Below are 23,119 nucleotides of genomic sequence, written 5' to 3'. Positions count from 1 at the left end.
CGTCTCAGTGTGGGTCGCCCACGACGACACCAGGCCCAGGGCCTGACTCACAAAGGCGGCGCTCTTGATAAGTGAAACAGGCCGAACACAATAAGGACGAGGCATCCAGGGGACACAGTAAAGTAAATTACTCCTCCCCGAACACACGCAGTGATTTTTACTACCTTAGGGAGTTAAGTTGTTCTCCTGATTTTAGTGAGTAATGTTGATAACAGTGCGTTATTAGTGAGTTTGTGTATCGTAAGCTACGCCTTTGCATACTTAGGGGATATCGTGGTGGTTCTGCGCACTTCACGCAGTGCGCAGTCCGCCAACGGTGTCTTTTACGTATGCACAGACGATAGCGTAAGATCAGGTAAAACTCACTACATACGGTTCTGGAAAGAGGGGTAAACGTTGCTTAGTGAAAGACTGGTTTCGGTGGAGAGTTAGAAAAAACAAGAAAAGAAAGAAATTGGGCAGGAAGGGGGCTCTCCCCATTGGAGAGGTCCGCGTGGTTCATTCAGTTTTTAGTTGAGTTAGCTTAGTTTAATTCAGTTAATGCAGTTCTGGAAAACCGAAAGAGCCTCTTGCAGACGACGTTGAGGGCCGTTTGATGATGCGACGAAATTGGCGAGGAGCCGTAGATGTCACTGGTGGCTTCGCAGAGTTTCTGGCTCTACATGCTCTCGGACCCAATACGCTACGTAGCGCAAAAGCGTTATACGAAGCTTCTTCAGCGTCACGAGCGTAAACGATCGCAAAGACGTAGATCCTACGTCAAAATTTTACACGGGTAAAACAGTGAAGATACTTTTTTGACTTTTTTTGTGTGTGGGCATATGCTGCACTTTCCACGTGGTAGAGCCGCGAATAATTTCCGCCACCTTGAGTTCTTCGAGCTGCGTGGGAAATCGCCGCTACACGGCGCTGGAAGCAATGTTAACCTTCCCCACATTGCTACCGTCCTGGACCGGGATCGAAACTTTATATTTACCCTAGAGCACATATAGGTAGGCACCAGTTCTTACGCGTTAAATATGACAATAGGGAGGGATGGAATTTCGAAAAGGTCTTTTGTACCGCTATCCAGCGCAGAGGGCTTTCAGTGCTTTGGATTGTTGTTGCTTTGTGGGCCATCTTACGGCAATCTTGCAAAAGGAGAAAGGCCTGTTGTCCAGTGCCGCTAGAGTCTGTTGGAGTTGAAGTCTGGCTTGGCTATATTCTGGGCAGTGCATGATTATGTGGTGTGTATGCTCTGGGACTTTGCCTCGTTTGCAAAAGTTTGAGTCGGGGATCCTTAGCTTGTGCGTTGTAGTTCCTGTGTACAGCGCCCCAAGTCCTGTGCGATGTACGGTTGTACAGAACATGTATGGCACAAAAAGTATAGTATTGATCAGGGTTGCGGAGTTACCACTCCGGAGTTGGAATGATTCCGGAATTATTCAAGATTTATCAGAGCCCGGAATGGAATTGGAATGGAATGGCGGGAACTGTCCTAGGAATGGAATGGGAATGGAAGTAGGCAGTTTTTCGCAGGAATTGAATTGGAATGGAATGGTCTGGGCGCCCTGGCGGCTGCTGGGCTAGCCAGTACGGTTACCTGTCACTCTTTCTTTTATTGATGGAATTAACGGAATGTAATGGGGTTGTCAAGCCCATTCCAGGAGTGGTAACTGGCCATATCTTTTCATTCCGAGGAATTGAAAGGAATGGCATTATCACAAATCTCCATTCCCCGGAATGGAATTGGAATGGAATGGGTGACCCCGTTCTGCAGCCCTGGTTTTGATTAACGTAGAAGGCCAAAAAGTTCACCACAAACTGTTCTTCTTCTGGGCGTTCTCATCATTGGTAAGCTCCTTAGAGGGTTGTTGGCTCACAAAGCCCATGAACTTTTAACACGTCATCCTTAACCCTTTACATACAATGCTAATGTAGAGAACGGTACCCAGAAGGAAAATAGTCTCCGTTCGAAACATCGGCGGCTCTCGTCCTGTGGCACTTCCCTTCATATTATAGACCAATGACATTCGGATGTCGAATGCCGTTATGTACGACGTTCACGCCGCACGTTCTTCTTCAATGATACTAAACGCGTACGTAATATGACAAATAATAACGAAAGAAAAATCAGTTATAGTGAGTCAAACTAAAATTGAATATACTACCTAGTGCTGTACAGTAGAAAATGTTTTGTTCAAAATCTTTTTTTATGTTTTCAACTAAAAATTGTTACTCTAGTATTTCGATGGATTTCATGAACGAACGAGTCTTGGCGAACCCATAAAGTGGAAAATGATATTCAGGCGAATACAATCAACCCTCGATTTATGAACCTTCGATTTATGAATTCCCTCGTTTCCTCAACAAGAGCACGAGGAACCAAACTTTTTACGGGCATTTTTCTCTCGTTTTATGAACCTCGATATCCCAATAATGAATGATTTTTCTGGGAACCAACTAGGAGTTGCCCAGCGTTTTTGCCCTCAATTTATAAACGGATCGTTCCGAGGTCAACAGAAACCTTCAAAGGGATTATTCTGCGGTCTTACGAATGATGCCGGAATGGACGAAACTTTTTCCAGGTATTGCACCCTGGATTTTTAACCCCTCGAAATCCGAGCAACAAACGGGTTTTTCCAAGGACGCATTGGGGATGACCAAGTGTACAGCAGAAGTGATCGAAAGAAAAATTACACAATTATATTGCATTATAAACACAATCCCAACTCGCAAATACTGTTTCATCAGCTCGACCGTACTGACTTAACGGAACTTTCGATTTATGAATCCCTCGATTTATGAACGATTTTTTCCGGGGACCGAGGGTGTTCGTAAATCGAGGGCTGACTGTATATTTAAAACTAGCCATGTGGCACCGTACCACATTAATACTACATTAAACTTAACGCATTAACCCTTTAAGGTAATTTTGCGTGGCACGGGTATTAGCTATTTTGGAGCGAGCTTTTTTTGCTGCGGACTCTTTTAAAATCACTGATCGATTGCCTGTTATGTTTTCATTTCTGCTCCTTCGCAGAATTGTGCTGTTTTCGCTTTGAATCGATGTTGTGGAGCAGTTCTGATTAGTTCCTTCCTGTGACAGGATCTGCATCGTACGGGATGCAGCCTTTTCAGCGGAGAAGCGGCGGAGCAGAACCAGGCGCTACTGAAAAGGGTTCTACTGGCGTACGCTCGCTGGAACAAGTCTGTAGGATATTGCCAGGGCTTCAACCTCCTCGCTGCCTTTGTACTAGAAGTTGTAGACTGGTGTGACAAGAACGCCCTCAAGGTCAGTAGGTTGTGTCGCCGAAGCGTTAAAGGAGCAATGAAATGACACTTAACATTGCACGAAATATTCGCTCACTCTTCAAACACCCCATAGGACCCACCAGCCAAACATTTTTACTTAGCGGTGTCTTGCCACTGCGCAACTTAATTTAAAAAAACACCATCAAAAACCAGCCGAGATCGGTGCGTCGTGAGCTTGGGGCCCGCCCTGGCCTCCTGGCGTGACGTAATCAGATTCTATCCAGAGCACTGGCGCATATGTATGGTCTACCAAGGTTCCCGTAATACCAGCCAATCCTCTGGATGCGAACCTTTTTTCAAACAAACAAAAATTTTAATCCGCACCGCATGCAGATTAAAAGGAAGTGTACCAGCAAACCGTCGGTCATAATATCGCAAAACATACCATCGTAAACATAGATCGGAAGGTGTTCACAATAACGGTTCCGAAGGAATGATAATCCAATCGCTCTGTTTCATCGAAGCGGGTGACATCTCACTGCAAAGCTTGGATTTGATGAGTATCGTTTCCGTAGAGTTCTTCCGATGTACTGAAGCTCGCTTGTGGAAAGAAAAATAAAGTGGGTCACAGGATAGGTATGCGACACGGGAAGATGATGAGAATGAGTGAAAGTCAAAACCAACGTTTGTTCCAAACTAAAACTTGATTGTCAGATCAGTGCCTGTGTGTTGTGTCGTCTTTTTCGTCAGTGCACTGGGGGGATAAAGGACTGTTTATAATTTGGTGTTTACGTCGCGAGACAACTGAGATCGGATAAAGCACTGTCCCTACCCGTCACCCCTTGCTGAATCCTGGAGTGTGAGGTCACAGTTACCTATCCACCAGTTCATTGCCGTCATCGAGCTATAAATCATGGGAAGGGCATTTAAAAATATTATGTTGCAGATGATGATCTACCTGGTGGAGGGCGTCCTTCCAGAAGGGTACTTCGCAAACCACTTGCGGGGCCTGTCGGTAGACATGGCTGTCTTTCGAGACCTGCTCCGTCTGCGACTTGGCAGCCTAGCCAGGCACCTTGACCGACTCCAGATGGATGCTCATGATACCACCACTGGTGAGCAGGCTACGGAACATACAGGCGAGCCACCTCCTGAGAGGGACGGTTTTCTACTTTCGCACAAAACTCCCGAAGTAGTCTGCACATGCCACGTAGCTGCATTAGTTCTTGTCTGTATATGACAATATTGCAGTTTTCAAAAACAAAATAAATAGTAAAATACTGATACTGCTAGAAGGTTTGAGGAAGTTCCTGAAGAGTCACGAACTCCGTGGTATTTTCGAGAGCAACATCATTTTTACGGTAGGCTAAAATTATTCAGCATCATTCCAGATCTGGTCGTGAACATCAATCATTGGAACTGCGACAGCCTTTAAGATCAGAGCACCGATTCGCAGAATTTCTGAGTATCTGAATGTCTCCGAGTACGACTTCGACTACGATGTCGCCAGCACTCCCGAATATCGTGGTTGCCGTTTTACGGTTTATCGTGGTTGGCGAACGATATACCACCAGGTTTCTGTTTATCGTTTTCGCTGGCACGGTCGTCCACCCAACTTTTCGATTCACAGACATTATTCTAGTGGCCATAGGGGTTAGTAAGCAAGTCTATTCATATGTAAACTAAACCAGTCATTCTATTCTGTAAGTCATACTATTTCATAAAACATCTTGTCTAGAAGCCGTAACCGGAATGCATGTAGATGTGGAATATGACTCTCAAAGCGTGTCTGTGAATACCTTCCTGTTGTATCGATCCGTGACGCAATCTCCAACGTAATGTCCAGCACACAAATAAGCTGCACGAACGTGCATGATTTGGTAACAGCCTGTTGTGAGCACAATGCCAGGGTTTAGGTAATGTTTGTGATTTGTATTGTCTCTCGGCAGGTACAAGCTACGAACCTCCTCTGACAAACGTCTTCACAATGCAGTGGTTCTTGACTCTGTTTACAACATGCTTACCCAAGACCACGGTTCTGCGCGTCTGGGATCTCATTCTCCTGGAAGGCAACGAGGTGCTGCTCAGAACGGCGCTCGCCATATGGGACGGACTCGCAGAGTGAGTCCAAACGGGCATGTTACAAAATATTCCCAATTTAGTGTCGATGTTGGCGAAAAAAAAAGATAATAGGGAGATATTGAATTCGTCACACGACAAATTCGGCTACTGCCATAAACAGATCCCCTACCCCCCACCCCCCAGGGAAAAAAAAAAAGAACAGACAAACCTGTCGCTTTCGCGATAGATATCGGCGAAAGGCCAAATCATCGGTTAACGTAGCACACAATGAATCACACTGTCCTAATAGACTGACTCCAACGCTCTGAATAAATGTCACAAGCGCTGACAAGGCAACATCCCTCTTGTCAGGTGGCGAAGGACCCAGCACTTTTACGAGGTCAATGTTGCGGTTGTCCAATCGGTCAAGAGCCCCTTGAGGTTTGTATCTATTGTGCACGAGACTGTGCTCAGTGTCCTCCACGGTTGGACAAACTGTACAGTTCGCTGAACCAGCCTTCCCAGTTTTACGGCGGAATTGGCGCCCATACGGGGACATTCAGACGGAGCGTCAGGAGCGTCTGGATAGACCGAGGTGACGTAGACGGAACTTTACATTTCAGTTCCTGGTCTACTAGATGGAGCAACAAGAAGTTCCCGTCGCCTTGTAGCCGTTGCTGTCTAGTCATAGACTATGTAAGGAACCTCATTATGTCTTGCACTCCTGCTTTGGTGTACGGCACTAGATGTTTTGTTGAGGACAGATGTGCAAGGTCCGCTACCTCATGAGCCGCTTCATTCCTCCGTATGTCTGCGTGTCCAGGAATCAATTGAACTATTATGTCGTGGCCCAGAGTCCCTGGATTGCCTGTGCACAGTCAGAATGTCGTGGACTGCAAGTACCATACACCCATTATGTAGGTACTTTTTGCGTACTGCCGTAATTAGAAAACTTGAGACATTCTTTAGAAGTGAGGCTTTCAGGCGCCACAATGGTTGTTTCCTGTTCTCTGCGCGTCTTTGGTACTTTTGGATTTCCGGAGGGCTCCACTCTGCGAAGTGGGACACAGTCACTCCTGTGCGTGGCGCGATGTCAACGGTGTGTGGGCAAAATACAAGCGAAGTGCACTGTGGTTGTGATTGACCCCTTTGCACTTTACATGCCAGCTATACTGTCAGCAGCTTGCTCTGCTTTTCCGTGTGATCGTACTGCGCATACCTATGCAGATCAGACACATTCTGATCAACTGCCGTACTCCAAAGTCGATGTGCAAGACCTGAGGACGATGTGACTGTTGAGGTCTCTTACACAGACTATGACTAGACAACAATGGCTACAAGGCGGCGCGAATTCCTCGTTCCTCCATCAAGTTGACCCGGATTTGAAATTTAGAGTTTCGACCACGTTACCTCAGCCTATCCAGACGGTCTTGCATAGGTTTCGTCTGAACGTGCCATACGGGCGCCAATTCCTCCATAAAATTGGGAAAGCAAATTCAGCCAACTGTACACTTTGTGCGACCGCCGAGGACTCTGAGCACGTTCTCGTGCACTGTTCTAGATACGCACCTCAAAGGGCAACCATGAAATCTGCTCTCGACCGACTGGACAACCGCACGTACGACCTCGTAAAAGTGATGGGCCCTTGGCCACCTGACAAGAGGGATGCTGCCTTGCCAGTGCTTGTGACATTTATTTAGAGGTGCGCGTTGGTCTCAGTCTATTACGACCATGTAATTCACTGTGCGTTACGTTAACCGGAGACCTTGGCCGGTGGCCGAAAGTTATCGCGAAAATGGGGGTTGGCGGGTACTCTTAGATTTTTTTTCACCCTTGGTGTGTGTGTGTGTGTGTGGGGGGGCTGTTTATGGGAGTGGCTGAATTTATCATGTGACGAACTCAACCTCTCCCTAGTATTTTTCTTCATCAACATCAACATCAACATCTGCTCAACTAGCCTGAATGGAAGAACCGATCGCTGCGTATGTAGGAAGGGAGTTGCCTCAGGACAGAAGCCGCCGATATTTCGAACAGAGACTGTTCTTCTTCTGGGAAGAAGAACAGTCCAGCTTCCCAGAAGGGGGGGGGGGGAGGGAAGAACAGTCTCTGTTCGAAATATCGGCGGCTTCTGTCCTGAGGCAACTCCCTTCCTACATCTCTACCGGTTCGCTGGATTTCTACCCATCTACGATCACTGCGTATGATTTTCGAATTTTCTAAGGCCGTTGCATTCTTGAGGTGAGATAGTTTAATTCTCAGCCTTCCATGGGTTCTCACATTCCGTGTTCCCAAAACGAGCGGGAGCATCCACCAGGTTAGTGACACCGAATTTGGCAGGAACCGAAAGCACAAGCCACATACCACGTGACGCGGGAGTTCCGGAGAAATCTGCCGATTTTGGAGGAGCTGTCGGCGTTGCGCCGTGGAGCAACCTTGACCCGAATGCCGCGCCTGAACTGCCGTTGCAAAACTCAGACTCTCCTCACAATCTGCCAATGGAACAGAATTGCTCCAGGCAGAGCAGCCAGACTTGCTCCGGAAGTGCTCCCAATCCGCCACTGGAATTCGACATCAGATTCGTGCGGCTAGCAGCTCTGGACAGTCCGGTCCCCCATGTTAAGAAAGCCTACAGCTCCATTTTTTTAGTAGAGTCATCATCGTTACCATGCACTCTTAAAAATGAACTTCACCGCATAGCAAGCTAGTAGCCAGCAATAAACTCGAATGATATCGCTATGTGCCCTGATTTGTTCAAAACGGTAGGCGTACGCCTCTTTTGTGACACTTATGCTGTTCATAATTATCACAAAAATGGCGCACGCCTCCCGTTTTCAGCAAATCAGGACAGATAACGATATCATTCGAGATGATGGTTGGCTAGGAGCGTGCTATGCGGTGAAGTTCATTTCTAAGAGTGTGGAATTTCGGGCCCTATGTGCCGAACATTCGCTGTGAGCTCGAGGAAGCGCTTGGACGCGTTGCTCATCCATCGTGCTTTCCTGATTGGTTGAGACAAAATTGCAGTCATCGTAGCATCTCCCATAGAGTATTGCTTCGTTCCTCGGTGCCCTTTAGCGATCTCCTTTTTTTGACTTGGTTGTTACTATTTTTCATTAATATAAGGGCAAGGGATAAGATGAGATTACCTGTTCCACCGAAAAGTTCCACCTGGAATCTGGGATCCAGCCATGTGGTGTGTCCTGTTCGGGTCCACTATTGGCCTTTTTTTTTTCAGGTTACGTGACACTCACAAGACTCCAAAGGAGCTAATTGTTGTCCCAGAATCCACATCTCCCTTGCCCCACCTTTTCTGTTCACTCGATCTCCCTTAGGGCGCCTCCCGCTCTTCCCTCCGTGCGGACACGGACATTCGCATGCGGGTGATTCCTCTTCTGGTCACCCGAACGGAAGCAATACATGCCAGGAAGGTCTGTTTGCATGTCACAGACGTGTAGCTAGAAAGTACATTCCACTGGAAAGAGAGAGGAAGACAGCACGGAAAGGTGCTTACCGTGCCATGACCGGAGGCTATAGGAGCTATGAACTGTACCAAGCGAGCCCACCGCTCTTAACGGCGATTTCAACGTGTTGTCTGTGACACCTTTTATATAGGTGAATTTGATAGGTGCGTATCTTCAGTACATAGCACGCCCCTAGCCAACCATCTTCCCGAATGACAGCGTTCTCGCCCATGATTTGTTGATAACGAGAGGCGGAGCCTATTATGTATCTATTATGCACGGCTACAGGATGGGTTACGCCTCCCGTTTTCAACAAATCAGAGACAAGGACGTTGTCATTCGGGATGATGGTTGGCTAGGAGCGTGCCATGCAGTGAAGTTCGTATGAAAAGAGGGTAAAGCAGAACGTTATGTGTACCTCCGCGTTGGCGTCTGATTGGGTCCTACAATTCTTCAGGTGACGTAACAATGGATAGAGGTATCTGGACGGCGGTGTGTCTGCTCGCCCGAATACGAAAGAGAGTGCGTTTTTGTATTAACGCTGCACAAGTTATGAAGGAGAAGAATTGAACCATAAATTGTAAATATAATTACGAAGCGTAGAAGAACAATATTACATCTAGTAAACCCGTAACTATAAATACACGAAGACAGGAGTTCTTTCCCCCTTTAACGACCATGATATTCTTGTTGACGAGCAAATTAGAATGGTGCACCAGTACACCAGCTGTGTAATTGACGTGGTAAACAGGAGGTGGTGAAAATCACCGACTTTATCAGTTCTAAGCAATAGCAAAATAACGTGTCACTTCTTTGCATAACGCACATTGATCGCGTTACTTTCCTGTGACATTTCCTACATCGAGCTTCGTTGAACGTTTGCAAAGGAGCAGGTTTTCAGCAGCTGATCGCTTTACGTTCTCGGCTGCAGCATGTTGCTTGACGAGCAACAGAAACAATGACCCAGGTTTGTTAGCGTAATATCGTAACTACGTGTGAGCAAGTGGTAACTTGCCGCCTCCGTCTTGCCCCAGAATGCTGCAGTGGCGGTGTATGCACTTGTAGTCTATGTCGTGCCAAGCATCCACAGCGTTTCGAATATAATTCCAAGGTGTCACTAATTACAGGGGCTGTGAGTTCCTTCGGGTGGTGTTAATTAAAGTCGGTATAAGAGACGGTGACTATCTTCGGAATCATAGATTATCCACTGGGTTTGAGAGAGAGAGAAGTATTGGACCTACACTCCCTCTCATGTACAATTCACTGCTTCCGGGAGCCCATAAAGTAATGAGTGATGTTCATGTCACTGGGTGACGCAGCGGGCCTCGATGGGACGACTTGCTACCTCTCTATCCTCTCGTGTTTTTCAGGTTGAATTGTGCGGTAGTAAGACAACGTTCAACGAGAATATTCTACATGGTCGCTCCCTTTAGAATGGTTTATGAAGTAAGCAAGGTAGCAATACTAAATTAAATTTCATTTGTTTCATCATTTCACTTGTCGTTGAATAAGCTTTCGCACACAATATTGGCAGGTATCTAGCAGCCGAACGGTGATCTAGTCCAATCTCTAGTACGCTACTCCAGATACTATTTACAAGAAGCATCCAGGTTGGAGCCCCATCACTCCGTTACTGTTGCTTGTTTGTTCTACTTACACATGCATACTTTACATCATGCGGGTAAACCTTTGGTATGTACGGCTAATAAGCCGCTTACTGTAAGTGCTGTTGTGGAACGACAGACATTAACGAACTAGGAGTTTTCTGCAAGGAAAACCTGTCAAGAGGAAATCCTCAAGAGAGTTCTCTCAAGGGGGAAAATATGCATGGTCGCTCCCGGTAGATTGCTTCACTAATGAATAAACTCTACTTACACAATAGTTCGCTGAGGGAGCCGCGAAATAAAGTCACAGTAACGACTATAATCCAGTCTTCTAGGCAATTCATTTGCAGTTCAGCTCATGAAGACTCTAGCGAACTAATTGATCAAGGCTTGGAGCCAACTGTCATTTTACTGCTCCGTAGGAATGTATTGTGTCGTAAAGAGGCATGGTCAAAGGAACATAACTAAGTAATCGGAGATGTACATAATTACGTTTTTCCATACTCTTCTCGCTGTTTTGTGTTATAGGAAAATTTATTAAACACTCTACATCCCCGCAACATACCTTTGAGGAGGTAATATTTGTCGCATATGTTGTGCCTAAAAGGTTGCAAAGTTCTACCTCACTCTCTGCCACGAATGAAAGGGTTACCACTTCTCATTTCGGTGAGCAAGGGGGGCGTACGCCTTTTTGAAGCACTTTGGAGATATGATAATTGCTTTTACCACCCTTTCACACCCTTCATCAGACGCTATGTTGATCTAGGTGGTAACTATAAAATTTACCACCTTTTCACACCATTTTTTTCTTAGAGTGTAGAACACTGTCACCATAAATCAAATACTGTTCAAATAATACCACCATCATCATTCAAATAAAGGTCTTGTTGTTCTCACCACATAATGTTTACTGATTGGACATACGCAGTCGCATCATGACCGTGGACAGCGCGGACGAGTTTTACAGCATCATGGGCGTGCTCACCCGAGAGATGGTGGAGTTTGGCTTGATGGATGCCAACGAGCTGGTGCATACCATCTGCAGCATGGCTCCCTTCCCATTCCCGCAACTGGCCGAGCTTCGAGACCGGTACACATACAACATACGGCCGTTGCCGTCTGCCTTAGGTGCACGCCAGGCGGGACAGCTGAGGCTTTTCTTCGGAGAAGATGACGACGATGCAGACAGCGACCACCAGATGGTGGTGGCGACCTGGTGCCTTTCTAACGCCTTGCTCCCAACGAAACATAAAGGTAGCCTCTCTTTGACTATTTGGAGAATTATTTAATCCACTGTTACACAAAACAAAAAAACTTTGCTTCCCCATACCTAGCTTACAGCTACGGATTAGGCAATCATGCCTTCTTCAACATTTGAGCAAATAACCTACCTCTCTACCGTACATATAGCACATAGCTGTAAAGGGCTGTCCTCTTCAGAAGTGAATAGAAGGAAGCAAAACGATTCTCCATGCTATTAGTTGTGGGGTCGATGATGAAGGCAGTTCAGATATTTCAGTAATAGCGAGAATTGTTATGAATACCATTAGATTCCTATATTTTCTTAACACGTTTCCGAAATCATTGATAGATGTACTCCAGTTCGTTGTGACGCTGAATAATATATGTCTTGCGTTACAAACCAAAAACATAAATACTATACATATTTTTCTCAACTTATCCCACACCATGGGTAAGTTGAAGACATCGAAGAAGGGTGTGGAGGCAACCGGACGACACGTTTAAATGTGTTCTAATGACATTAAACACAATTCCCGCACCGGAAAGAAGACGTACTCAATTTTTCAACGCATACTCCGTGATACCACACCTCACAGCGTGTCCCTTTTGAAAGTCCACACAGCAGCTTCACGGTATATAGTACATGCTTTCTTTTGCGCCCTAACCGGACGATCTCATCATGGCAGCAGCTGGATCGACGAACCCATTTGTACTTGCGGGGCATCTCAAACGATGACACGGAGCGTCTATCAACCCAGAAACGTGAACAGCACCTAGTGCTGCACGAGTAGCACGCAAGTTGTATCGATGTAACTGTCTTCTGGTCTGACTGTCTTCTGTTTTTTTCTGTGTTTTTTTTTTTGTTACCAATAAGGTAGCGCAGACCTGAGGGGTATTTCCGCATCGCAGTGACACTATATCGCAACCATAACGTCACAGTTTGCTCACAATGGAACAGGAGTGAACGAATTTGGGAGTTACAATTTGCAAAACTTATAGCTGACACAAAAAGTATCTTCCTTACTTCTGAAACGCAGCGCCTGTTGTGCTACAACATAGGCACGCTCGGGAAATGTAGACGTCACTTTACGGCATCTCTGCACGTTACCGTCAGAAACGCAAAACGCCTGTTTAAAAGGATATATGGCGACACAAGTCGAAACTTTCCTCAACCTTTTCTAATCTTCAAGAAGCCCCGCCTTATTACACGCTCTACCCATAAGAACAAAGAAAGAATTACATCAAAAGCAAGCACGAACGAGGCCTCACAGGTCTTCACAGACGAGAATTTAAGTGAAACGGAAGCAGTGCAACTGGCTCAGAAAGAGAAGACACCACAAAGCTGCACGGAAGGTCACGGAGGTCTTGCCCTGTCCTACTCGTGTTTTTTTCCCATTTGGCATTAATTGTCGGCTCTGAAATAAACTTGTCAGCTATAGTTAACAGCGTCTTCCTGTGCCTTGTCGTCCTTCGTCTCGGGTTTTTGTTACACGCAAAGAAAGGCTGTGCTGGAAATTAATGGATGGAATGGTTCGCCCGTGAACGTTTTCTTTTTCCCGAAGATTCTACGATGTGGTCTGCTGGATGTCTACACTGTCCATCGCAAACGAACCGAAACAACAGGGAAGCTTGTCCATAAGATCACGCCGGTTTCATAGTCCTCCTTTGAGGGCACGTCAAACGCGCTACTGTTGCGGCAGCGAGTAACGGAAGCCGTTCGGAAGCTCACCCGCGAAATTTCGTTTTATGCGTTTCAATCTTGCCGTGCTCCGCTCTTATGTTTACTAGCAGGTGCCCTCACGTAACCGTGACATCACGCATGACCGTAAAACACCGAGACGGACATCGGAACGAACACGCACACTTACATTGTTAACAAACGCCCTCTGACACACATTTTTTTTGTAAGTCCGTAGTCCGTTTTGTTTTTGGAATAGCAAGCTGGCACCAGCCTGTTTGACCTTACCTCATTTGCACTCTTCCTATTAAATACACCTCCCCCCCCCCGTAGTTTCAGGGTTTTATTGCCATGCGTTCCGATTACCATCTCGCTTGCTTCTCATAGCAATACGTCCAGACATCACCTTCCGTGCGCTTGCACGACACTGCACAATTTACAAATTTTACCTACTAGTGCTGAGGAAACAGGAAGCAGCATCAGGGAACAGGCCTCAACCGGCAAAGCATCAAAACTGCCCTAAGGGATTTGAGTTACCGCTACGTAAATGCATATTTGCGTGTTAGAAGGACTGTCTTGTCCAGTACCATCTACACATTCACAGAAATTCCTCCTCTGGTGCACCACACGTTTCTAAGAATGGTATTCTCCCCTTGTGTACCTGTACTCCGGTAGCCCATCCAATGAAGAGACAAGTTGATGCGCTCCCAGAGGAACTTCACGAACTTCATTCCAAGGAAGAGGATACGTAAAAAAAAGGAAAAAAAAAAGAAGAAGGTTATGCAGAAAGTTGGTCGGAAAAAATTAGAAATTCGGGAAAAAAATTCGGAGAAAATTACAAACGAGCCGGGTGCTACCAAATTGGAAGTAGGGATGTCCGGTTGGTGTGGTATACCCATATGCTCTGCACCAGCATTGGTGGTGCTGGTGAAAGGGCTCATCGTTGTCAACTCTCGCCAACGTGACGATTGAAGCCCTGGGGGAATGTGTGTCCTAGGACGACTTCTAAGGGAATTGTGCCTACATATGAATGAAAGCGTCTGAGGAAAACCCAGGAAAAGCCCCAAACAGCACAGCCGAGTACAGGGTACCCGCGTACCTTCCAGTGATGACGTGACATGGCCTGCACGCTAGCCACTGGGCCACGCAAGCTGGTACACCACTATTGACATTATATGACGCGGATAAAGACCAGGAAACAGACCCGTGTCCGTAAGAAAATGTGTAAGAGCTATTGTTGAGCTGCAGTAAACACGGTAGCGACTATACGTCGGAGTGAAGAGGAACTTTATTAAAAAAAGGAATAGTGTGCGTGCGCAAGCACGCGAGTGCATGTGCAGGTTGTTCCTCCTGCTGTCGTGGTCGTCAGTCCAAGGCGCCCCCACGACAACAACCTACCGAAGATCCGCAGATTTCCTTGTCGGAAGTAATAAGGTAGCTCGCAGTCCTATAGACCCAAGACCGTCCGCCCTATGCGCCGGACACCCAGGGGTCTTCTGGGCCCATAACCTGTTGAGGTTCAGTAAACACGGAAGCGACTACACATTGTAGTGAACAGGAACTTTACTTAATAAGGAATAGTGTGCGTGCGCAAGCACGCGAGTAAGGTGCAGGTTGTTACTCCTGCTGTCGTTGTCGTCAGACCAACAGCTATCGAGCACAAGTATCACTCTTAGTCAAACCCAAAGCACTTACTATAATCCTGCTATGTGGACAAATGCAAGCAGCACAGTTACCGTCCGTGCCGACCACAGTGAAAGGGAGGTATGGAAGGGTGGCGAGCGTGCCACAGGTAGGACAGTTCGGAGCGTATTCGAGAACATTTCAAGATTCTAACTAGTCTCAACTGATGCGTCCAGTTCACAGAAGACATAAAAACGGGACCGCAGCAGCAACAGATGAATAGCGATAAAACGAGACGCGCAATATTTCAGCCGAGGTACACAATGACAATAGTGTTTTCCGTGCGCGAGTTTTTTTTTTTTTTTTCTTGGTTAGCCTGACTATCATATTCTCGTTCATAATTACACAATGGTGTCCATATTTTGTGCAGGACAAGGCAACCCCCAGGCAACATCCCCCGATCCCAGCAGGATGACATTGGATATATCTACGCTCAAGCGTCAATACTCTAAGCTAAAGGAACGCCAGAGGCAGGCTCACATCATCCTTACCGGTAGGCTGACCAGGTTGCTCGCATGTTTCTGTAAACTTGAGAAACGAGAAGTTGTCGAGTGCCACTAAATGTATGTTTGTCGTTGTTGGGTTCCGGCACTGATGACCAGGAACTGGAACCGAAAGAAATATCGTTTCGGTTACGGTTCACTTATCAAATTTTGCAAGGGCTTCTGTTCTGGTCCCGGCTTTCTCCATTTTCTTTATGGTTACAATAGAGACCGTTAATAGACCGTTGATAACGCCACAGTAAAGGTGTCGTACTGAATCAGCGTGCGATTGGCTGCGGCGCAGATCGGGTACTTCGGAAGACACGTCATCGACGGTCTACTAACACTTTCTAATGTAACCAGAACCGGTGTACTCTTCGGTTTCCGTCTTCGACCTGCAATGGAGACTGAGTGGTTGCTGATTTCAGACTTGTATGTTGAAGTTGAAGTTGCATGCACTTTATTTCCAGCTGAAGAACAACAACAACTACATGAATGATTATGGAATGAGGTGATTCAACGCAACAATTGCCAGCTGAATATACCAACATCATATACGTATGAAATGGAGGACACATAGGAAAATGTACGCGTTACAAGCGAGTGATTTCGCGAGTAATCGATTAGTTTTGGGAGCAAGTAATCTTTCAAGTTATCTGTGTAAAATTCTGGGTAATCTGTTATCGAGCAATCGATTTCTGTTCGACAAAATAGGAAGTTTCTGGGAACCGGCGCGCTGCATACACACTTAGAAAAAAGGGAGTATATGAAACTGCCTTTGGGGTGTTCACGCTCGTCACACATATAACTCCCTTTGGGGTGTTTAGGCTACTCCACTTGTAAGGGTGTTCTCTTGACTCCCTTGCTAAAGGTGTTCCCCTGACACCCTTCCTGCAGGTGTTCTCTTGACTGCCTTACCCAAGCAGATTGCAGAGAACATTAGGCACTTCGTTTCCCACTCTGTTATTAAGTGATGTTACTCCATTTGTCTTTCGTTTTCTTTTTATGCAGATACTGATCTGTGTTGTAAAGCGTTACCAAAACAATACTGCCGTCGCCCCAAAACACGAACAGGTGCAGCGCCTCTCTGTCTTGCTCAAGAACCTAGGTAGTCCCATAGAACTACCCAAGCGGGAACATCCCTCAAAAGCCGTCACTGGGATTGCAACACTGTACGAATCAAAATTTTACAACCCGCTCCTAGAGCACGAAAGACCGAAACATTTTTGTAACAATGTCGGACATGTGCATCTGCAGTAACTTGAATGCACTTAGCGTTGCATCCTTTCTATCGGACATTGTGTTCCTTACTTGATCTACCGCTTCCCTTGTCAATTGAGAGCATTTCAACTAACATTTTCCCTGGAATGAAACGACCGATCCGGGTGTCAATTACAATTATAACAAAAAAGACTGCATTGTGGAAGCGGCATCTTTATGAGCACAAGGAAACAAGATGTAGGCACCAGCTTGCTTGTAAAATTGCAGTACCTGTTTCCCAGTATATAATGTTGGGTCTCTTACATATGAGTCACCAACGGCTTTTCTTGGTACAGCCAGGGCATGCGAAAAGTAAATGTGCTCTGCTGGGATACAACTACTTTGGCCATGTCAGACACAGGCTTGTTCATCTATTTTTCATTATTTGTAGGTGTGTCTAGATAATCGTAACAAATGAATAAATGTACGAGGCTGCACTGCTGCATAGTCTCGTCATAGACATTGGGGAGTGAGGCTAACACCCCTACATGTAGGGAGTCTACGCGACACCCCGCATTAAATACGGTCACCGAAGGGTGTCACTGCAACTCCCTCTTTGTTCGCGAGGGTGTCCGAGCATCGTCTGACTCTCTTTTTACTCACTTTTTACTCCCTTTTTTTTCTGAGAGTGTACGGTCGATGGGTCGGTCGCTGCGTGGTGAAGCGGTAAAGAACAGGTCGGAGTCAGGTCAGAAAGTCGGAAGTCGGACAAAGGAATCACTACATGTAGCGTCATCTTTCGTCAAAAATTATAGAGAAAGAGACAGAGAAGCCGAATTCGGTGAAAAACTTTATTCATATACAGGGTGTTTCACCTAAAGTGATAAAAACTTCTAACTGGCGGCGTACTCCCCGGAGGATGGCGGGATTTTCTACAATTACCTTCTGCAAACTTTTGCCACCAGTCTGGGAGGCTTTGGACAATTTTTACTTGCGTGAAATTTATTTTCTTTCAATTGAACTTGAACCTCACTTTTTTTACAGAAATATGAAGTTCTCCACAGATAATCGCAGACCCAACAAGAATTATACACTGTGTCGCAACAGAAATAGTCGAACAAAAAAATAGTAAAAATTCCGTTTTAGCCCCGCCTGCAACCGAGCGATCGACCGTGTGCAGCGCGCAGTTCGCGGAAACTCCCTATTTTGTCGAAAAGTAATCGATTGCTCGATAATAGATTACCAAGAATTTTAACCAGATAACGCGAAAAAATGAAAAGGGATTTCGTCAGTAATGGCAGTAAAATTTCGTAAGATCGATAACTTAATTCGCGAGTTTCCATATTGGCGCGAAAATTATATTCGTGAAAATGCAGTGAAGATGCTCAGTGACGCGCTGTCATGTCACGGGCAATTTTCCTCACTCGTCGTTACAACACGTCTTTATAGTTCTTGTCATGTCACTGGCTTCAAAATCGCTCATCGGTATCAATGAATAAAACCACTCAATAAAATTATTAAAGAAGTCAATATAAAAGATGCAATGGTGACGAAAGCACGAGGTCGCCGACGAAAGACAGGTCCTTCACCTTATTTATTTATTTCTCTTAATACGTTAAGAGGGCCACAGTGACCTTACGACAGCGGGGGAAAGATGAATAAAATAAGGTCCTCTGAAGTCCTGTGAAGTGCTACATGGGATGATAACGTTATGCTTTTTCCAACTACAGGCAGCTTCCAGAGCGCTCCCGTGCCCAGGAACAATCCTTCTCAACCTGTGAACCACCTGCTCCTGGGCCAGAAGCCTTTGCTTCGGAAGAACCGCCCTCCTCCACCAACTTATGTTACTCCAACATCCAAGCACAGATGCCCATCAGCCAGTGCTACGCGTCCAGTGCGAACGGAAGGCTCATCCAAGGGTCTCGGAGAGACGCTATCGTGGGAACAGGTGAAATAACTGCTTGCACCTAAGGAGCCCGTGCGGCAGCCCCGACCTCAGCGTAGGCTGAACGGGGTTGCAACACTTCGTCCAAAGTGCAGACGCAAAAAATGAATATTTACCCCGATATGAAAACTGCATTAGAAGCTTTCCGACAAAGGGGGCGATAGGAGAGCAGAAAATCGCCACCGCACCGAAACTTAACCGACCGTGACCTCCTGGCAGGATTATCCGCTACTCAGGCGGTCAAAGGATAGGTCGCATGCTACCAGAACCAATAGGAACGGCTCTTGCTCCTTTGACGTCAGAGAGGGACGTGTGGAAAAATACCTCAATACCCAGGCGCGTACTACTGCAGCACAATGCGTTCTTGTTGTCATCAGCCACATACATCAAAGTGCCACAACCCCCTTCCAGCAGTTTTCGTGAAATTTCTTATGACACACAGAGTCACCATACAGGCTCTTACGCGTACAATTATTTATGGTTGAAGCTTGTTTGGCAGCATCAAGAAGCCTGTGCTCTTGAAATCATCACAGTCATCATTTCAGAAAACGCGCACAGATAATCTTGCAGTTGTGGTTTAACAACTGTTATAAATCGCTTGTAACCTAGGAGAACTGTACACTGGATCATGCATACCTGCGAAAACATCAACAAACAGCTAACAACAAACAGTTAAGTGTTGACTTGTTGTCAAATGTTAACTTCATATGAGCATGGAAGTGGTAAGTTGTTACCGTGTGTTTCGAACATTGGGAGCTGCCTTTGCGCAAAACAGTGAAAGACCCTTTCAGAAATTCTCCTGTTTAGTTGTGGAGAGAAGGGACATCAGGTCTTCAGGCATAGTAACTAACCTGTTACGCACGACACAGGTCTTTGTCCTGCACACAAGGGTTGCAGAATGGGGTCATCCATTCCATTCCGAGAAATTGATATTTGTGATAATTCCATTCATTTCAATTCCTCGGAATGAAAAGGTATGGCCAATTCCCACTCGTGGAATGGGTTGGCAACCCCATTGCATTTCGTTAATTCCATCAATAAAAGAAAAGAGACCGGTAACCGTACTGGATAGCCCAGCAGCCGCCGGGGCGCCCAGACCATTCCATTCCAATTCCATTCCTAGGACAGCTTCCGCCATTCCATTCCAATTCCATTCCGAGCTCTGATAAATCTGAAATAATTCCGGAGTCATTCCAACTCCGGAATGGAAACTCCGCAACCCTGCTGCACACCATCTGGCGCCGTTCTACTCCTTCCGGGATTCCCGTAATGGAATCAGTGAGGTCCACGTCGCCCTGTGACGCAGCAGGGTCTGATGGTAGCCTGGTCGCTTGAGTGACGTGACATAACAGTTGAGAATCCGCCAATCACGAACGCGCTTTCTCGAGCAGTAGCTATGAAGACGTGCTGCCATGAGCCGCATGGACATCCACTGGTAGCCACAGGTAGCCTGTGTTTTCAAATCGTCTTCGGCGATTGGCTGACTTTATATGTGTACTTGCGAACAAGTGAGAGGAGGCATTCAGCAGGCTTTCTGTGTGCAGGCGGCGCCGCGTTGCCCGTGGCCCTAGCAGAAAAATGTGCAGCGGCAAACGTGAACTCTCGGCCACTCGCTACACTGGTCTTACGTCATGCTGGGCTGCCCTCGTCATTTGTGCATATCGAGCTGCGCATCCAAGGTTTTCAGCATTCAGGATCCGCACATCGCCGATTTTGTAGGGCGTGTCTGCACACTGAATCGCGTACTGATGCGACACCGGTTATTATTTTTCGTTTGCAAGAAGGTTTATTGTTTCTCCAGCTCCCCGCTGCAGCCAGAAACGGAACAACTCTGGAAGGGGAGTTCACTGCTCCTTTAGAAAGACAAAATAGGCTAACGAAGTAGAAGCAGGAAAGCCGTGGTGGTAGAAACGTGAAACAGGTGACAGAATAGGGGCACCAAAACGATGACGATGAGAAACTACGAGAGAGATGACTACGAGAACAAGATGACGATGACGGTACGAAACTCAGGGAATTGCCATCGTTTTGCATTTTAAGACAAATGTCGGCACAGTTCCTCGTGAAGTCGGCCCAGGACGCACTAACCCCCTGCGATAGTCATGACGTTGCCCGCCTGAGTGTGGCCTACTACGGCAAGCAGTTCCACCACCTCCTGTACATTTTCTCTCGCATTTGTGTTTAATAGTCGATAAAGGAATATGACAGCCCACTGGAAAATGATCGAGGCTTCTTTTGTGAGAAAGAGTTCGTCAATCACTGAAAAGATTGAAATCTGTCTTTAATTTATCATATATTATTTAGTTTCAAAGCTCTTCACTCAGAAAGAAAGACAAACAAAATGTACATGAAGAAAAGCCTTGAAACTATACCTTCGGGTGTGAAGAACACTTAACGCAGTATTTTCGTCTTTTTTGGTACCACATGAGCACGCAGCGCTCCCTCAGTGACCTTGCGTTGTCTTCGCATTGAAGCAGTGTCTCAGGAGCTATAGGAAGCGGGTTCGAAAGGGAGTACTGGTCTGGGGCTAAAGCGAATTGTAGAAACAACCATACTGCTTGCGTCAGGATATAATTAATACACATATGAACTGTCAACTATCCATAGTTTCACACTTTACCCACACAGGATAATAGACTGATTGCTTGGATGCAACCAAATGGCTGTGCTTAAGTTTGGAACTCATCATTGCTGATATTGTTGTTGCAGGTAAAAAAGATGAGAAGAAAGAATGGAAACGGTACAGAAAACGACGATAGCTCAAGCTATAGCAGCAGCAGTAGCAGCAGCACCTCGACAGAGTTATGCGATGACGAGGTCCCAAGCGACGCTAACTCTTCGCCAGAGGCCCGCCGAAGTGCAATTGCACCAACCCTTTCGGATCGGCACAGCACAACCACCAGTTACACCACTGCTTCTGACAACGACGAAACTTGGGACAAAATGGAGATGTCAAAGCCAAAACCATGTGTAGCGGAACCTGCAAGCACAACGAGAAAAGAAAATCGTACGGAATCGCCACCATCAACTGTGTGGACATTGGAAAGGGTGCGCGCGACCCCCATACCAAGCACACCCCCTCTAAATTTACCTATGTACAGCTACAGGGAACGACTGGAAAGTCCTAAGCGCACGTCTTCACATTCATCCGCGTCTAGTGTAAGCTCAACCGACTTGCCTTTGAAATTACCCACCAAATTACCCACGAAATTACTATCCTCTGAAAGAACATTTTCAGCAAACACAACATCGCCGAGCAGTTCTGGATCTCTGGTGCGGTCTTCTCTCGTGAACGATCCGCCACACACAACATCCGTATTGGCAGAAGATAGGTCGGCATGTTCCAACTCCCATCAAAAGGCAACTAACGCACTGCCAGCAGCCACAACGGAACGAACACCTCCGGAGTCGTTCGTGTCTGCCCGATTTCAACCAACTGTGTCGGTCAATGCTGCAAACTCGGCACTTCCTCGAGAGCGAGTTCCGTACACATCTGAAGGACCAGGCAGCCCCCCAGCGTCACCCAAGAAAAGCGATGCCTTCAACCCCTTCCCAACAGCGCGGAGAGCGTCTCTAACCAGCTATGCGAGTGAAGTGGGCGTTAAACTTGGACTATACGACAGAGCAACGACAATGACTTCCACGACAGGACGAGCCCCGTCGCTGAGGAGGTAACCACGGAGGAACTGAAATAGATATGTGAATTTGCTGCGCGCGCATTAACATTCTTCTCCGAGTACAGCTAAGCAATGCTTGTATCAATGTGTCTTGAATGAAGTCATCTGTGATGAAAGCTGTCTTTTCCTGTTGTAAAAGGGCAACGAGCTCCTACAGTCTTTGACATCGATGAGCGACACCGTGATTATTAACATGAATTGATTACACGTGACTGATTACGCTTTAACCGCTGTCGATGTTCGGCGGTCTGGTAGAATGAGACGTAATATAAACCACATTAAAATGAAAATCGCTATGGCAACGGCAAACCCGTGAGTTCAACCACCAGTTTCGACGACCAGTAGATGTATAACGGGACACTGCCATGAGCTTAACCGTCCTTGATCACGGTATAAGGATAGACAGAGGCAGGGTGGAGTGATGATGGAAGACGTACCAGGGGCGGGTCCGGACCTTCATTTTGCAATTAAGGAAATTGAAGGCATTTCAATGTATAAACTGACGTTTAGGGTCGATCCCCCCCCCCCCCCCCTGGATCCGCCTCTGAGACGCACCGTGTGGAGTGATACCAAACCACCCAACCTCAAAACAACCCCGACGAAACTGAGTCAAGGTGAGCACATTTAGGAAACAAAATGTGGAAGCACTATAGGGCATCAGAGAGGAGAATGTGGCAAGTGATGTGTGGACAGGGGACTGGTATCAGGTCTTTTGGAACCTCGTATGGGTGACGTTAGCTCAGAACTTCGGAAGGCAAATGGGAATATACTTCGCAGACGACAGTTGTCAGCCATCTTGACGTGGTGCAGACATATCTATAGGAATTCCGGAAGTACCCTTGAACGGCTACA

General features: G+C 46.5%; 1 protein-coding gene across 1 annotated transcript in view; it reads left to right on the top strand.

Annotated features, from left to right (window-relative positions):
• The window catches only part of LOC135400467 (TBC1 domain family member 30-like), a 328,733-nt gene extending 306,468 nt beyond the window's left edge, over positions 1-22,265 (top strand). Inside the window, exons 5-11 of the mRNA XM_064632299.1 lie at positions 3,089-3,274; positions 4,181-4,349; positions 5,184-5,355; positions 11,289-11,614; positions 15,334-15,456; positions 18,376-18,593; positions 21,300-22,265. Coding sequence (XP_064488369.1) covers positions 3,089-3,274; positions 4,181-4,349; positions 5,184-5,355; positions 11,289-11,614; positions 15,334-15,456; positions 18,376-18,593; positions 21,300-22,265 — 2,160 coding nt within the window. The remainder of the gene's footprint in view (positions 1-3,088; positions 3,275-4,180; positions 4,350-5,183; positions 5,356-11,288; positions 11,615-15,333; positions 15,457-18,375; positions 18,594-21,299) is intronic.
• The last annotated feature ends 854 nt before the right edge of the window (positions 22,266-23,119 follow it).

This window comes from Ornithodoros turicata, chromosome 7 (genome assembly GCF_037126465.1).
Source record: "Ornithodoros turicata isolate Travis chromosome 7, ASM3712646v1, whole genome shotgun sequence".
NCBI classification, from domain to species: domain Eukaryota; kingdom Metazoa; phylum Arthropoda; class Arachnida; order Ixodida; family Argasidae; genus Ornithodoros; species Ornithodoros turicata.
Note: the sequence above shows the minus strand (reverse complement) of the source record. Positions and strands in the feature narration are given on the sequence as shown.